The following is a 19071-nucleotide window of genomic DNA, read 5'->3' as shown; positions in this document are numbered from 1 at the left end:
ATAATGCAGTAAAACAAGCGCCAGTCTATAATAATCATACCTGCCTATGTATAATACGAGTATGTACAATTTACATATTATTATATTAATATATTATATTATATTATTGCCATAGACTCTTAAATTCGGGTCAACGACGGATGTCATGAAATGTAAACGGATCTATGAAGCTATATTATGTAGTTTGCTTGCACCACAAACTGTAAATAAAAATCTAAATGGAACAAGTATATAATGTGTATACTGTATACACTGTACTTATATTCTGGCCGTCATCGGGTGAACGGAATAATGTTATTGATCGGTGTATAAATGTATAATATTCGAATAATGTAGATATAATATGTGTACCTATATTATATATATAAAGGTGTTATATATTAGATTATGTTGTTTAGTCGTGATAAAATGTCAAAATATACCTAGCGAATGCTATAACGGTGAGTTTATATACAAACACAAACAGATTGGAGTTGTTTAACCAAAATTATATTGTTAGTGGAATATGCTTAAAAAACTCAGACTTGTGTTGCATTTTTAAATCAGTCAAATGTTGTTGAATAATTTACATGGCTAGAACAATGGTGTCATTTCAGTTTTTGAGAGGGGGCAAAATTTTTGACCGTCCCAATATAAAACTGAAAAAAAACCACTCGTTAACAATTACATTACATTACATTACAATTGCATTTTTATCTCAATACAAATAGCCTTCTTACATAATTTTATACTTACTAGTTACTAATCAAAGGTATACTATATACCTATCAAAGGTATACCTATCAAAGGTTACTGTCATAAGCATAAGTAACCCTTATTTTTGAGAAATAACAATAACTAAATAATTAATACATATGTAGATAGGGATACTTAAATATATTACCTATTAGCTACTATATGAAGGCCTAAAACTAGCCCATACTCGGCCCGCTAATGACAAGGGGGGCATTTGCCCCCCTTCCAAAATGACGCCACTGTGCTAAAACAACGATATCAATTATAATTGTAATATTATGACTTATGAGTTATGACATGGTTATTTTACTAACCCAATAAGTCAATATAGGTTAAGCCAAAATATATAATATAGGTAAATGTTTATATTAGTAAGCTAACATTGATGAAATATTGAACTATTGATAGTGAAGTTAAATTACATGCATTTTGTAATTAAATTATCATCAAGAAAAGTATACCTATACAAACCAAATTATTTGACAATAATGAATATTGTAATAACAACGTTTAGACTTATACAATATAAACCTTATATTAGCTATTTTATATATTTATTTCGAATGATTAATACCTATATGTAGTTTAGTTAAAATTGAATTTAATGTTGCGAATGTAACCAGCTAGTAAACGTTCATTTTGACTAAACTTTGAATTGAAACTTTTAATTGGAATAGTTTTATTTTAATCAGGAGCTTACCTATTCACTTGTGTACAATATATTTGTATATCATATATAATTAGATTCTGAGAATAGCAATGTATGTGACTATGTGAGTGCTTATGACTAAGGACATTTTTTAAATAATGCTCCTATATTTAGGATGGTTTCTTGTAGTAAGTTGGATACATTTGGTATACCTAGGTACTTAGAGGTAAAGAATTTCCAGTGCTCTTCAAAATAATTAAACAAAACTAAAAAAAATACGGAAAATGGGAGTATTTACGCATATATAACGTTGTAGATATGCAACATTTTGACACCTGGGGTTTTCGACAAAATCAATTTTGCTTCTTTTGTTATAATTAAAAAATGAATATAACAATATTAACAGTAGATACTTAATATTTCCATCAAATATTTGTGTTAGCATATTTTAGGCATATATAATTTTCAAAGCATTTTTGCTACTTTCTATTTATAGACATTAAACATTTTCCAATTTTAGCTTTTTCGCTAAACTTGAATGTGTACTGCGTAAACGGCGAACTGAAAACATAAATGCATTGGTAATAAGTAATAGGTATATATGCTGTAGCTGCATGGTGGTCCGCGTAACCCAAATGTAATATTTAGGTAGACGTATAATGAAAATCGTAGTAATGCACATCTCAACATTTTCAAATTTAATATAGGTACCTACCTATAGTTTAAACTTTAAACTAAAATGCAAAACTCGGATGCGAGGTTTTTCAAAATATGTTTTTCATTTATATACTATAGTTACGTTGCGGCTGCACATAAGACTGTCTCAAGTTCTGCAGTCTGTTTAATATGTATCGTAATACCTATTTTATAAACTTAGAGCATATTGTTATAGACCAGGGGTGGCCAAACCGCGTCTCGCGTCATAGTCTCATAGACTTTTGCGGCTCGCATCTTAACGTAACATTAGATTAACGTAAGAGCCAAGATGTAAAAAAAAAATAAAAGTTATTATATAATATATATTATATGACTTTTATTTTTTTTTACATCTTGGCTCTTCAATTTTTATTAATATATTTGGTGGCTCGCGAGTCTCTTCTCGCTGGCCACCCCTGTTATAGACGAATACAACGATATTGATAGTTTACCTGTATACTGTATATAAGTACTTGCTAAGAAAAAATTTTCTTTTTATAGACCGTTATATCTCGAGGGTTTTCTATCCACGAATATTGGTAAGAGTTTATTCAAGGGAATGTCGTCATGTATATACATGAACTATCAACCACCCTATCCGGTAAATCACATATTATATATTTATATTTATCAGACTTCTGCCATATAATATTATAGGTACTTGACGTAGAAGAATAATAATGAAAATCATATTGTATAAATATATAGGTGCCTAAGTATTTTAATTTATAATATAGCAAGTAAATATGATATTATAATATCATATTGTAAATTTAACTTGTATTATATACTCGCTGCAGTGTACCTATATACGCTGCAGCGTCGCGGTCGTCGTATAATGTTTTCCGCCGACTTGCCAAGGAGGTTGGGTTTTTCGGCAATAAGCTCCCCCCGCCGTCGTGGAGGCGCCGCCACCCTGCTCGGTGCCAGAGTGGTTGGGTGACGGAGAGAAGCGCTCGGATGTAACGTGGTGGCGGCGGCGGCGCGTGCTCGGTGTATATAGTGTGCGACGACTACTGCGACTACGGTACAGTGGCGGCCGCCGCGTCATCGGCGGTGCCAAAATCAATAATCAGTATTGTTTATCGATTTTTTTCCCTGCGCTCAACCGTCGGCGAAGCCGCGCGCGTTTCCCGTACAAGTCGCCCCCGTGCAGTGTGCGTATAACGCGTGTTCATGCTCCTGCCTCGCCGACAGCTTATTTTCGCCGCGCCGACCAGTCCGCCGCTCATACGTCCCGTGCAGCAGCCACCGTACACGCATCGCCGCCGACGCCGTCGCCGTCAGCAGCTGCCGGACCCGTCGTCGTAGCCGCGCGCCAGCGTACTAGTTGGCGTTGTGGATCCGTTGCCGGACGAAAGGCCAGCGACCGCAGGTAAAAAAATATTACGAACGGAATGCCGAGATATCTGTCATCGTCGCGGGTATACCATAGTACCTACTTTTATAATATACCTAGTAATCAGGAGTAGTCGCACGTCGTCATTACCACCACCACCTGGCTATACAATTATATTATTACGTGTCGTCACTATAACAGCATTATAATATTACGTTAATTTTATATTTCTAGCCGATGATGGGAACGCTGTGGTAAAAAGCTCGTCCATAAACCGGTTTCCGACGAAGCTTTATATACCAGCTATAATTTATCTATAACACTATAAGCAGAGTATAATATTATATCAAGCTTCTGCAGTGGACTTACATCATGCATAGATAGTATTTCGGTATATAGATCATATTATAACATATATTATACATATAATATACTTATATACCTACTTCGCCTATGCTGCGTCTTGCAATGTATTTATATGTGTTGCTGCAGGTGATACACCAAATATGCAGCATTTTTCCATTTTAAAAATGAATTTACTCAAATTCTAATCTGTCAAATTTTTAAGCACAACTTACTTTAGGACCATATTTTAAAATACATACTTAGATTATTTATAAAAATTAGGAGTGTCCAGTGGCGATACCAACTTCTTATTTTTAAATGAGAATCTTCCTTATTTAGAAAAACTATCTGATTAACAATTTACAGAAAAATATTGGTCCTCATTTGAACAAAAAAAGCTTGTATCACCACAAAGCACTCCTAACTGTTATAAAAAAAACTCATATTTGAAAATATGATCTTTAAGTAGCTTCTGATAAAATGAGAATTCCAATAAATGAATTATCAAATGCTTGGCGAATTATCCTATATATTATTATAGTATTATGAACATACTACATTACTACATAAGATATAGGTACCCTATTAGGAATATACATTTCTCAGTACCTTTACAACCTTTATAACTTTATATATTTAACCAGTTTTTTAATAATTGTATTGTTATTATTGTAAATTGGTAAATCACGATAAACTCGGCGGCTCGATGTGGGATCCAACCCCACCCAGACGTAAATACTTATGGCACTGATTTTCAACTCGACATGGTGTAGTGCAGATTTTGCTGATCGTGAGAAAAACTACCCCAACACGTGTGCTTTAGATTATTATACATTTTCATAACTAATATATATGTCAATTGTCAATTGTAATTATTGGGTTTTGTATTATATATTTCAACTAAAGCAACTCGAAAAACCATAAAAAGATGGATTATTTTTAATCTTAAGCTTTATATAAATCACTTAAATAAGGGATTAAGGGAATACACTTTAAAGATTTACAATTTTTTATCAACTTATAAAAAAACTAAAAAAATTCAAACATTTGAAATCCCCTTAAATACCTTAAAATTAGTGCAAGTATTTTTAAAAATGTCAATGAATATATATATAAAATATTTAAAATAACAAATAAAAACCAAAAAAAAATTGACATACCTGATACCTACCTAGGTACCTACTTATTATTATAAAAATAAATCAATTTCAGGTTCGTTAATTTAGTCCACAGTGGTCAATTACACGTGAAATTGTTACTAGGAACCTAAAAAATGGATTTCTAATGTTTACATAACAACATAATTATATTAATCTAATACTAGAAATTTATAGACTAATAATTTTAAAGTTCAAATTCAAATTTTTTTTTTTTATCAAATTATTGCTAGGTATATACCAACAATATACCTATACGATTAATCAACATAATTCGAAAACGTCTTTAATCAGCTAAAAAAGAGCCAAAATTATATCATTTACGTCTAGAAAATTCTAATATACCCATAAGAAAAACTAAATCCAATTTACTTCTAGAAGCCTTTATCGACATAGAAGAAGAAAAAGATTGATTAGGTTGAATCATTTTTTTCTGCTATAAAAATTGTCTTTAGAGTTTTAGTCAAAAAAAAAACAACGTATAGATAGGTAGGTACCTGCATCATTGTAAAATCAATAGATTCATATTGCTACACTCAAAATCTAAAATTAAGATCATTACGACGCTAAACCGTAATTCTAGGGCTTAGGGTCAAGTTAATTTTTTTTTTATTAATTTATTGTAATAAATAATAATTGACAACTCTGGCTATTCGAATTTTGTAGGGTCGTTACGGTTAGTTGAAGAACACGTGTATGTTGGGCTAGGATTCGTCTCTAAAAACCCGGGTGGTCACCCATCCGGGAACTAGTGGCACAATGTTTGACCGATGCTTGACCTCAGAATAGGTTTGTGACTGAGGCCAATCATCGAGCCACACCAGGCCTTATGACTTATGAGTTACCTATGGGCTATGAGTAAAGCAGAATAATTTTCGTCAGCTTATAACAATGTTATAGGTTCTAATAATAGATCCGATTATAGAAATTCGTACTTTGATTATGCAAGTAGAGCTAATGTAATATAGCCTTAAGTTTAAAGTTGGTCACCTTGTTGTTGTATCAATATTTTAATAATGTTTACATAGTACAAGTAGTCGCGTAGCTAGAATTTTTGTTAGGGTATATTTTAATTGTTTTTAATACAATAATACATAACTTGTGGTTTTACACTCTTTCCATTGTAGTCATCAATCTTTATATTAATAATATCAAATATGAAATAGGACATTAGAACTATATGATAACATATTTTGTAAAAACTAAAATAAATTATATAGGTACCTAGTAAGTTTATATTTTGCATAAATACGGCAAAGGTTTCAACACCCAAAACACCCCCCTGGCTACACCACTAAGTGTGTGTAACATAAAATATTATATATACGTATTTTAAACATTGTTTTTGTTCAATTTATGAGAGGAGCGTGGATTGGGAGTTTCTGATCCTCCTTCTAATAAATAATGCATTGAGTATAATATGATATATACCTGCCTACCTAAGCACATGAATACATGACAATTAGGTATAAAATATTTTATTATAATATTTTTATTTACATTGCACTAGATATTAAGTTTTATCTGTATAAAATATTTATATAAAACTACATTGATTCTATTTAACCGATTATTTCCTAAACACTAAAATAATATATTGTCATAGTTCGATTATTATTCAGTTTATATGAAATCATATACTAATTACGCCTATAGACAAATCCGAGTTGCGTCCGCGATTTTCTCACGACAAATGATGTACGAGTTGCGTCCTGGACTTCTGGTTAATAATTTATATATACATATTTTCCTTCCCACTTTTACAGACTGAGGAGTGAGGACTGTCATTTATAAAAATGGTGTGGTTATACATTTTAATTATATATTATAAAATATTTATTGTTCTACAGTAACTATTTATTGATTTTATAAAATTGGTAAATTTTTTGATGCCAATTTTTGAACGAACTCTTGACTTGATATATATTTGTTTTCAAACTGAGCCATAGTGTTTTAAATACAATATTCTTTTTCTACATCCTCTCTTCGTTTGTTTGTTAAATTATATTCCCACATTTTAATATAAATGTTAGTTTAAACATTTTTAATACTTCTACAAACTGGAAAATGTTAGAATACAATGAATAAAACATTCCATTTAATTTTAAGTGAAACGATTAACATGAGACGTTGGTGGTACGCATTAACGAGTTAGAGAACTCGGCCCATATTGACGGTTAAAATTTATTTCCTAGTTCCGATTGAACCTACGTTAAATTTTAAATATGATTCAATATCGCTGTGTGTCGTGTGACTGATGATGCTAACATGAACAAAATTCATTTTCAACAATAAATTTTAAGGTGGTATTTGCAGATAACTGATAAGGTATCGATAATCGAGGTTAACACCAAACGTATAGAAATATAATAACAGTTTATTATTCCTGCGGACGCAACTCACTCGAAACAGTCGCTGAAAAACCCATGGACGGTGGACACAACTCGGACGTGTTACGCAGAAACAGCGGATGTAACTAGGTTGTCGTGATGTATATTTTAGAATTTAAGGACACATTCGTCTGTATTCGACTGCAGCCGAATACAGATATCCGATAGTAATTTTCTGCTGGAGTTGACCTATAATTTTCTCTGTGTTGCTAAAATTATGTCATCCTTGGAATGTTAATATTCTATCCGATTTCTTTAGCAAGTTGTTCAGCTTAATAAAATAAATGATTAAGACATGATAAATAAATCATGGAATTTCGACCGTACGTTGGCTACGCATTTCCTTTATCAGAACACTTAAATTGTTAGCAGTCTTCGTTGCAGATGCTAAGAAGCTAAGTCAACATTCACTTTTTGTAGATATATTGATAGTGGAAAAGCCATAGAAAAAATTTCTTAAGAATAGGCAAAAAGCGCAGTCTAATTTTTCCGAATATGAAAGTCTAAGGAATTCCAGTAACCAATGTCTTTGGAATTTTAGATTTCTTGTTCCACTGATGGAAAATTTACAAAACTCATTTGGTATCCATAAATTTTCAAAATTTTTTATTTTTCAGTTTTCATCATTATTCAACATCATGATATTGGTTTCTATGTAAGTACTAAATAATGGAAAGTATAAGATTTTGAAACATCGTATAAAACACGATACTTCTTACACGTGATTCGTGAATTAAGTAATTTAAATTATTAATAAAAATATGCGATATACCTACTTATTATTATTTGGGAATATTATAAAGCTTAAAATAATATGTATTTATGAATAAAAAAATTTGAACAACGTAGGTACCTATATAGGTACTTGTCGTAGTTCCATTCGTTACTATAATTTTGGTGGTTGATAAAATGTAATAACATGTAGTGTTGCGGTAATAGCCAATAGGTATATGAAAACGACGATAACGATTACAGATTTAAGACTAAAGTGGCTTACACGGTTACACACTATAGGCGATTAATCTCGCAAAATGAAATACGTAAAGATGGCGATAAAAGATGATCATAATAATTTCACCTTTCGTAAATCATATAGGTATCTACAAAAATATTTTCTTGAAAATTTTCAAATTTCCATAGGTATCTCACATAAGATAATGTTTTTATTAGCTGTATTATTTAATATTTATAATCAGAATTAGGTACATAAAACAATATTACAAAGGTATTTTAAATGTAAGTTGTTTATTTTATAATGATGGACAATTTGTTAAAAACTTCAGTAGGCACAACACAATTAATTTGAATATGTACAATATATTTTAGTTTTCCGTTTTTATTGATCAAAAAACTACATCTCATAAAAAATAAATTCCTCCTAAACATTTTGGGGTGAACCGGGGCCGGGGTTTATATAGGGTTTGTTTATTTGATGTTAATTATAATTTATAACATAACACTCAGGCGTTGATCCAGAAATCTGAAATATGGTGGGGGGAGTAATTTTATAACAATATTAACAATTTTATAAATGTTTTAAATTTATAGAGTTAAAGAGTAAAGACATACGGATAATTCATTAAATAATTAAACACAATAGCTAATAAATTTATAAATGTTATATATATGTGAAATTTCCAATGAGATTTAAAGCCCCTTAGTCCCACCCTGGATTCGCACCTGGGGATACCTACTCAATTATTAATTGGGCGTTATAGCTTATTTACAACCTATTAAATTAATATTATTAAAAAACTACCTATCCACAATAAGGCAATAAATAAATTACGAACGCTTTTTCGTTTCAGGTTACCACCGGCATTATGTCCAATATGGCAAATGCTGAAAACTACCAATTGAAATGGCATAGTCACGGTGCTCATTTACATTCGACAATTGCAACGTTACACGGCACCACGGCGTTCACCGACGTGACCCTAAGTACGACTGATGGCCGCAACGTGTCGGCACACCGTTTCGTATTGTCGGCCTGTAGCGCGTACCTGAACCAGGTGTTCCAGAGCTGCCTGTCCAACAACCTGGTAATAGTACTGCCGGCCGACATCAGTTACCGTACACTTTGCATACTGCTCCAGTACATGTACAGCGGTGAGGCGACGGTCACCAACAGCCAGTTGGACCGGGTGCTTAAGGCCGGGGAAGTGTTGAGGGTGAGAGGGCTGTGCCGGAGCAACGAGAACACCGTGGGCGTGGTGCCCAGACAGCAGACGCCCGACAACAAGGACGACAAGTCAAAGCAGAAGTCCAAAGGTGACATGCCGCTATCGGTGTTGTCTGACGGAAACGAGAACAAGGAAAATGAAAAGGACAAAGACAACGATGACGGCGAGGTGAAGAAAGAAAATTCTGAAAACGAAGACCCCATGCACAATGCATTACAGCTGGAGATCACCGTCAAGGAAGAACCGTTGGAATGGAACGACAGTGATCGAACTGAAATGACCATTCAACCGGTAAGGGATTTTAAAAAGTACATATTCAAGTATGGAATTGAAAATTATAATATGTTCCCAAAGTTATTAAGTTTTTACTGGCATAACTAAGTAGGTACTATTTAGGTGCGTTAATAGTTAATACCTATATACCTACGGGCTACGACCTACCTCACAATAATGTGTGTGAAAATTAAATTTACCTTTTGTCAAATTTAAAGTTAAGTACATTATTGGTATTTTATACGTTGGTTTTTTTACAATATTTCAATTTTTAAGCAAGTTATTATGAGTACCTACGTACAATGTTACAATCTGAAAATGTTCAAGTACCTCTATCGAAGAAAAGTTGAAATATTGTAAAAAAAGCTAACCGTACAAACACAAATAATATTCTTATAACATTAAATTTGGTTAATTTAGTCTAATATTAAAGCTAACACATGATTGGTCCTACCTAGTGAAAGCAAATTTACTAATTTACACGTGGGTCGGAAATAAAATAAGTTGGTAGTGTGCTGACATCCTAGCTCTTACGCCAATTAGATATATTTATTAAATAAAGTTTTTCTTCGTGCACATTTTCAGGAACTGTATTCCAATTACGACGATGATGACGAGGAAGCTGATTCTGATTATTATGCTCCATTGACATGCGATATGTGTCAAGAAACATTTCGAACGCCAGCCCTTTGGGTTAGACACATACAAACTCATGAATTAGGCTCAATTACCGATTTACCAAAAAGAAAACGGAGAAAAACCACAGTACGTGTATTATATTTATTTTATATACCCAGGGCTGGACAAGTCACTCAATTTATTGTAACTGATTACAAGTTACTAGATTATTTTACGTTGAGTACATTGGCGCAACTAGAATCAATTTTTTTTTTTGGCTAGAATTTTATCAACAGCACAGACCCGCAAGGTCTTCGACTCCGCACCCCCTCGCTAATACACAAATAAATTAATATAAAACTAGTTAGTGAATTAAGAAATTTTAATTAAAATTATAAATAATTATATAGGTATCTATACCACGACACATTTTTAATTCAACTTTTACTCAAATACAAAATGTACATAATATAAAGTAATATCAATCATATAAAATAATATTAAATCAATACTAATTTTCTACTAGTTGCTGAAAATGTATCAATAATTATTTTTGTGTCTAGACTTAACTCACTCAAGACTATTATAGTTACATCTCTTTCGATATTCAGTATTAATAAATTTCTTGTCCCTTCGTTCTTGTCTCATTGTTGTTTTCTGACAAGCTTTTAATCGCCGCATTGAACATTTACAGGTTGCGCAACTAACAGTTATAGCGAAAGCTACTTGTAGAAATTTATACAAATGTAGGTACCTACACATCTTCAGTAACTACTTGTTTAATATCATCGAAATCAAAATTAATCTTTATGCATATATATAGCGTTGATGAAATAATTTTTTTTTTTAAATGTGAATGAATTTGAGGTTCTATTTAATTTGAAAAAAGACGAATTTTTAAAATTAAAAAAAACACCAAATTCGTCGAAATTATTTTATCAATCGTTATGAATTATGATTTTGAGTGATAAGAAAAATAGCTTGCTGCCAAAAATTTGCCCGGTTAAAATTAAAGAAAATTTTATATTGATGATATTAAATATAATTTGTATCTGTACCTATTATGTGGAGACAAGATAAATATTTGGGGGGGAGGGCTAAGTTCTCCAAATTCCCACCTAATTTCGCCTATGGTTGAGTAACTAGATACAAGTTACAGTTACATGTAACTACTAACTAAGTTACATTTAAAGTTAAAAATTACATTGGTAAATGTATAAAGAATTATTGACCGGCAAGGGTTTAGGTTACAGTCGTTATTATCTTGTAATCATTATAATAGACTATTCAATGATATTACAAGTACCTATATTTGATGATAATATTGTTGTGAATAAAGTAATTTATATATACCTAACCTATTTACTTGGAACCTCGTTTTAAATTTTCAATCCTTAGCTATAAAAGTTGATCATTTCATACATTTTTAACTACAAAATAATTATTAAATTTTAAATTTTGTAAATTTTGTTGAAATTCCAACCATAAATGGTTATAAAAAAAATTGTGCCTATGTATTTTTAATATTTTTCAACTGCCATTTAAGCAATACAGTGGGAGTCTTGTATTAAATTTTCAAGCTTTTTTAACCAACAATTAAATTTTATTGATATTTATAGAAAAAAAACTAAATAAAATGGAAACTGAAATTTTCCGTAAACAGCTCCAAATAAGTCAAAATATTTGGAAAATGTTATGGTGTATAGAGAATATAAACTTAAATAAACTTAATATAAAACTTTCAGTCAAAATTTCATGTACTTACGGTCATTTATTTTAGAGTTGCACTAAAAACCAAAATCGATTTTGAGTAAAATTTTTTTTCCATGGCGTTTTTGAAAACTACTGGGGAATTTTTACTTTGACACCAAGGTACCAACTAGATTCACTTTCCTATCAAAAAAGATACTGATGGAGAAAATCTAAGCATTTTTACTGGCGATGACACATTGACACCCGAAAATAAATATTGAAAAAAAAAAAAACACACCATTGTAAATTCAATACATTCATCCCTCCGCTCAGAATCTAAAATTAAAAATTGACAATGCCAGTAAACAACTCGATAAGAATTAAGAGTCGAAATATTTTGAAAATTTTTTCAAGTATAAAAAATGATAAAATAAACATAATATGGTGTAAATTTCAAGTATCTACGGTTATTGGTTATTAAATAACAAGTAAATAAGAAAATCGTTGTATGAGAATATTTTGTTAATTTACGGGAAGATATCCGATGTCCAACTTCAAACGCTCGTAAAAATTTAATTTGACTTTATAGACTTATAGTATAGACATTTATTTTGCTTTTGCAGACACACTTATGAACTATTAAAGCACAAAAAGCACAATATAGCTTTGATTGTAACTTGTAAATTTTATATGAAGTAACGGGAAAATTTGTAACTGGTTACAAATTACATTATAAATGAATAATTTGTTACCAGTTAGAAGTTACAAAAGTAGCCGAGTTACATAACTTAGTTACATGTAACTGATATGCACAACCTTGTATATACCTACATGCATAGGTGCAATTTGGGGGATTCCTAGCCCCCCCCCCCCCCGCAAATTTTTGATAGTATCATTGAATTTTTATGGACTATAATATTATGCTATAAGTAGGGTTCGGATTTAAAAGCTATATAATCAATAAAAAAAACATTTAAAATGTAAAAAAAGGCAAAAAAAAGGTATTTAATTTATATAAAAAGACAATTCATAAATATACTACAAAATAAAATAGTGAACATTTTTTAAACACTTTCAAATGCACACATTTTGAGAAAAATACAAATTAAAAATGAGCATGAATACTAAACTACATTAAGTTTATGCTATTTTGTATAAATATATTATCTTTTTCTTTAACCAGGTTTGTCCTATGAATTAGTTAAGAACAATTTTAAAAATTAACTTACTTGAGTTAATACCAGTTATTTTAATGCAAAACTAGTTGGTATTACAAAAAATTGACTTCCATGTATTTTGATAAGCTGTCTCAGAAAAACGGTTACGGTTTGGGCTTAAAATAATTTTTATACATCGAAAAGGATCAAAATATATAAAATTATAAAATCAACTGAAAATTAAACACAAAAAGGGCATTTATAAGAACAAAATGCAAAAAAAAGGCAAAAAGGCATTTATAAGTAAAAAGGCAAAAAAAGGCAAAAACAAAATGCATCCATCGTCTAAGAAATTAAACGAAACACATTTTTGTATAAAAATTATAAAATCAACTGAAAATTAAACACAAAAAGGGCATTTATAAGAACAAAATGCAAAAAAAAGGCAAAAAGGCATTTATAAGTAAAAAGGCAAAAAAAGGCAAAAACAAAATGCATCCATCGTCTAAGAAATTAAACGAAACACATTTTTGTATAAAAATTATTTTTCTATTATGATTAATAAAAGAAAGGCATTTGCCTTCAAATCCGAACCCTAGTTATAAGTATTTAGATACATTTATTTCTAAGACTTTATCATTTTCATAGTAATAATAACACATAGGAATAACATAATATTATAATATTATAATATCAATAACACTCTCAGAATAATAATGTATTATGTTATAGGTAATTGCTTATATTAAGATTAATGCAAAGGTGTATAAAATCATGGTGTATGAATTGGGGGGGGGGGGCAAAGCCCCTCACTCATCACTTTAGTCGACATAAATCTAGCACTCCCATAAACTTAACCCAAATTACGCTCATATGGTTATCAAACTGTATTGTAAACATTTTTATGGCATCCTAACGATTCTTTTTTAAATTACAAAATAGGATGAAGATGACGGAGGTGAGTTACCCCCTTTACGTTGTGAACTATGCCAACAAGAGTACCAGACACCTGGAGATTGGGTGCGACACATTCAAAGTGCACATACAGAAGAACAGCTGGCCATTACAAATAGTTTAGCGAGTGGTGGATCGGGCATATTACCTTCAGCCAAAAGACCGCGGCCGAGAATAATGAATGGCCGTAAAGTGTGTCCAACTTGTACAAAGACATTTCCGTCACATGCGAGCATGTTGATACATAGTCGGACGCACACAGGTGAACGGCCATACCAATGCGGTGTCTGCAATAAAGGTTTTAATGTAAAAAGTAATTTACTGAGACACATGAGAACATTGCACGATACAGTTATAAGTCCTAATGCCATGGTCGAATACTGTAATGCCCAAGACGAAGTACCCCCTACAACATAAAAATATTAAATTTGACATAATTGTTTATAAATTTAGATTACATTTTTACTTTTTTGGTCTAACTTATTTTTAGAGAGTTCATGAATATACTCAATTGCTAATTGCATAATTGAATTTACAAATCTATTTTACATGGAAACTTTCTAACTTAATTTACTTTCCTTAAAATATTTCAATTTTTATCGACAGCTTATACGTCATGTATATCGATAACGAGCTCCTTTAAAATTTTACTTCCAATTTACTTATGAGACAATTTACAACACATGAGTGTTGTACAAAATTATACCAAATTCATACTGTTTTATATGAAATAATGTTACTTTTGTTTTAGTGCATCGCTTCTTATCTTTCCAGCATTTTTTTTTTTTAACTTTTACTGAAGTATATCATAGTTTTGATACTAGTACAAAATAAGCAGATGTTAAGAAATAAAATTTATTTTTCAACAATGATAAAACGATCATTGTCTTCCTGCATATATTGAATTATATTATATTGTGTAAAATCCTAATAAAATGTATATAGTGATGTAAAAATAATTAGGATCTCATTCCATTTTACATTATTTTCAAAGATTTTCTACTTATAGCAAATATTTATTATATTTATCCCAAATCCCAATAATAATGTGAAATTGTAATATTAAAAGTGTACTTTTATTATATGCTCAGTAATTCAATAATTATTGTTAATTACTATACATTACATTTCTTTCAGTACTTTATTTTTTACGATCTTATAATGTTGTAAATATTTAATAGAAATAAATGAAAATAAAAATATTAAAACTGACTTTTTTCATGTATACAAATAAGAATTCTGTTAAATTGCTCAAGTAATAAGTTTGTCCTTAAGATCTATTTTATATAAATGATACAATTAAAATTAATCGTCTTCTTCAATTTTAGGTGCTAAATAATACCGGATATAACCCAACTCTTCAATTTGGTATTCTACAACTAGTGGGACATCTCCAGACATTGATAGAATAACCTAAAAATGAAAATAAATGTTAGTTAAATAATAAAATAAATTTCACCAAACTATAAAAATATAGTACTTGTGGAGATAATGGAGCTGCTTTGCAAAACAAATTCAGGTAACGACAAGCAAATGTCAAACATACAGCTTGTTGCATTTCAATGGTAACTCCCTCTTCTTCTTTATCGATTGACGAGTTTTGCGAAAGTTTGACATTAGCTAATTGCATTTCAATAAAAACAATTAACATCTATTTTGTACAATATAACTAAAATACTATTAGATTACCTGATCCAATATCACCCGAAGTAGAGAATTTTACACCATCTTTTGTACAAGCAATAATAACAGATTCTCCAAACTGACTCAAATCTCTACAAATTCTTGCAAATTCAGTCGAAGGCATCTTAATTATACAAGAATAATTTGTTTCCTAAAAATAAAATTATAAAAATTCATCACCCAAATATTTCAACTCATAATAAATTAAAACTCATTGTGCACTATACAAATAGTAAGTATAGTTTTATATTTTAAAAAGGTGGGAGATTGGATGTCGCTCTGCTGTACAGTAGGTTACAAGTGGGTGACATTATAATGATATAATATCATTGTATAAGAAAAACGATTCTGAGCGGAGACGGTATGTCAGTCTAGGTATAAGACATATTATATACTTATCTATGGTATTAAAAAAAAATTGACCTATAATAGATTCCAAATTAATCATATCACAATATCCATTAGGTACTTAAAACGCGTTATACATAAACAGCAAACAGTGATACTATCATAGATATATAATAGTATACTTTAGAAGTTTTAAATACCCACAAATAATATTATACATTCACAACAAAATAACTAAAATGGTTATTCTGTTTTTTAATATGTAATTTTCGTCCAAATTTGAACTTAAAAGACTATAAAAATAAACTTACTTATGTATTTTTTAGATTTTTTGGTAACAGAATCAACTACTTACGTGGAGTCTTGTTTTAAATTTTCAATCCTTAGATATAAAAGTTTTAAGTTACAACATTTTATAAATTTTTAACTACAAAATAATTATTCAATTTTAAATTTGATACATTTTGTCGAAATTCGATCTTTAAATGCTTATAAAAAAAAATTGTGCTAATGTATTTTTAATATTTTTCAACTGCTATTGCAACAATATATCAGAATCCTTGTATTACATTTTTACACTTTTTGGCCCATCAGATAAAACTTAATTGATATTCATAGAAAAAAAAATTTTAAAAATTGAAATATGAAATTGTCCGTAAATAGCTCAAAACAAGTCAAAATATTTAAAAAATTTTATCAAGTATAAGAATTGATAAATTAAACGTTCAGTGAAATTTTCATGTTCCTATCTACAGTTATTCGTTTTTGAATTATAACTAAATAAGAAAATCGCTACATGAGAAATCGAGTGAATATCCAATGTTGTAAAAATTTGAATTTCAAACGCTCATAAAAATTTAATTTGACTTTCTTATAGACATTTTTTTTATTTTTGATAAAGGTAGATAATCTTATAAGGAATATTGTATTACATTTTATGACCTTAAATCTAAAAAGAAAAATTTTTACGAATTTTTAACTCAAAATAATTTGCTAATTTTCGTGATATTTCCATATTTTGTCAATTTTTGAACTTGTATGCTTTTAAAAAAAAAACTGTGACAAAGGATTTTTAATATTTTTCAAATGTCATTGTAATAATATAGTAGGAGCCTTGTATTAAATTTTCAAGTATTTTTACTCAACAAATAAAGTTTTATTGACATTTAAAAAAAAAAACTAATAAAATTGGAAACTGAAAATGTCTCTAAACAGCTCAAAACAAGTTAAAATATTTTGAAAATTTTTACATGTATAGAAAAGGCTAATATTCACATTCAGTGAAAATTTCATGTATTTACGATCATTGTTTTTAGAGTTACACCAAAAGCCAAAATCGATTCTGTCAAAAACCGATTTTGAGTAAAAATTACCGTTTTTCCTTAATTTTCATTATGTTTTTCCGGGCACTTTAGAAACTATTGGGAATTTTAAATTTTGACTTCCCAAAAGTACTAACTAGATTCACTTTCCCATAAAACAAGATACGTAAGTTGAAAATCGAAGCTATATTTCGTCTACTAATCTTGTGCACAGACACAAAAATAAAAATAAAAATATAAAAAATAAAAAACCACACATCATTGTAAAATCAATACATTCATCGCTCCACTCAGAATATAAAAAATACAGAGAATAGAATAAAAATTATATTCAGTTATAACATAGCTCAAAGCAGGGTGATTCGTTTTTTATAATTGACAGGCCAATTTACACTTACATAATTTACGGAGAGCCTCCAAAAGAAAAAAAAAATTTTCACCACGATAATTCGGATTTGTTGTGGCTGCCAACATGGTACCTATACTCTCTCCAGCGAGAAAATGCACTCATTCTACTCACCCCCCCCCCCTCCCCAGTATCTTGCTTGATGACAAAGTGAATATAGTCTATGCATTAGGCCAATATTTTAAAACAATGTTACAAATTAAAGATTAACTTTCAACATACAGGTATACCAAGATGTTCTTGATCCAAATTCATGAGTTTCATTTCATAGTCCGACATTTTTTCTTGGTTCGATGTCTCAAACATAATAGTGAGAGTATCTGCATTATCTTGAGCTTTGATAGTCATAATGTCATCATTAGAACAACACTTCATGATTTTCACCATGCTAAATTAATATACGATCATAATAAATTAATAAATATAATTTTCATAAACTACCTAATTGCCTATATAATACAAGTAATAATGTGCATATGTATACCTTTCTAGATTGATGCCCATTGACAAGTTCCTGTCACAGCGAAACTTATCAAAACCAGTACTTTTCAAACACATGGATACTAAGCTAACATGGGCGTCGTCCATGGCTTGAAGTTGAATCCCAGAATCAGAACAATCAAATGTCGCTTCTTTTAATAGTTCTTTAATGGCTTCCAAAATCTTTTTGAGCTGGCCACTCTTCAAAAGTCTTGCTTCAAACATGGTGTGTTGGGTAATTAGGTTCGGGAAAAATAAATAATATTATAAAAGAGTTAATTGAGAACACTGACGATACAAAACGGGTTTCAGTGAGAAAATGTAAAATCGTAAAAATTAATCCAACGACTTAATAGTTAACAATTAAAAGGAACAATATATTGAAATTGAACGGTGCAGATTGCCGAAAGCCGAAGTCATTATTCTATTCAGTACTCAACGACTCACAAAAGATAGCGCCCATAAACGCGGGAAAATGGCGGCATTTGGCAATGTGACCAACAGAAGAACTTACGGAATTTTCAAAATCTTAACTCTTTTAATAATTCATAGTTTACGAATATTTTTCTTAATAATTGTGGTTAACACCATTTATAGAAAAATGTTATTAACGTTTTTTTTTATTTGTATTTTATTTTACTGAA

General features: G+C 30.2%; 2 protein-coding genes across 4 annotated transcripts; one reads left to right on the top strand and one right to left on the bottom strand.

Moving 5' to 3' along the window:
* Positions 1-3053: 3053 nt before the first annotated feature.
* LOC103311888 (zinc finger protein 774) lies at positions 3054-15396 on the top strand. 2 transcript variants are annotated; one of them, XM_008191717.3, is made up of 5 exons: positions 3091-3455; positions 3654-3810; positions 9120-9785; positions 10353-10532; positions 14177-15396. In XM_008191717.3, exons 3-5 carry the CDS (start codon positions 9135-9137, stop codon positions 14603-14605), a joined length of 1260 nt encoding a protein of 419 aa, XP_008189939.1. In that variant the 5' UTR covers positions 3091-3455; positions 3654-3810; positions 9120-9134; the 3' UTR covers positions 14606-15396. The 2 variants fall into 2 exon arrangements, with proteins under 2 accessions (XP_008189938.1, XP_008189939.1); XM_008191716.2 differs by lacking the exon at positions 3654-3810 and having other exon boundaries at positions 3054-3455.
* LOC100162681 (proliferating cell nuclear antigen-like) lies at positions 15243-19024 on the bottom strand. 2 transcript variants are annotated; one of them, XM_008191700.3, is made up of 5 exons: positions 18432-19024; positions 18170-18335; positions 15878-16022; positions 15669-15808; positions 15243-15601 (listed from the first exon to the last, which is right to left on the bottom strand). In XM_008191700.3, exons 1-5 carry the CDS (start codon positions 18650-18652, stop codon positions 15494-15496), a joined length of 780 nt encoding a protein of 259 aa, XP_008189922.1. In that variant the 5' UTR covers positions 18653-19024; the 3' UTR covers positions 15243-15493.
* Between the last annotated feature and the right edge of the window lie 47 nt (positions 19025-19071).

This window comes from Acyrthosiphon pisum, chromosome A1, assembly GCF_005508785.2.
Source record: "Acyrthosiphon pisum isolate AL4f chromosome A1, pea_aphid_22Mar2018_4r6ur, whole genome shotgun sequence".
In the NCBI taxonomy this organism is placed as follows: Eukaryota; Metazoa; Arthropoda; class Insecta; order Hemiptera; family Aphididae; genus Acyrthosiphon; species Acyrthosiphon pisum.
The sequence above is the reverse complement of the archived record's forward strand: the minus strand, read 5'-3'. Positions and strand labels throughout refer to the sequence as shown.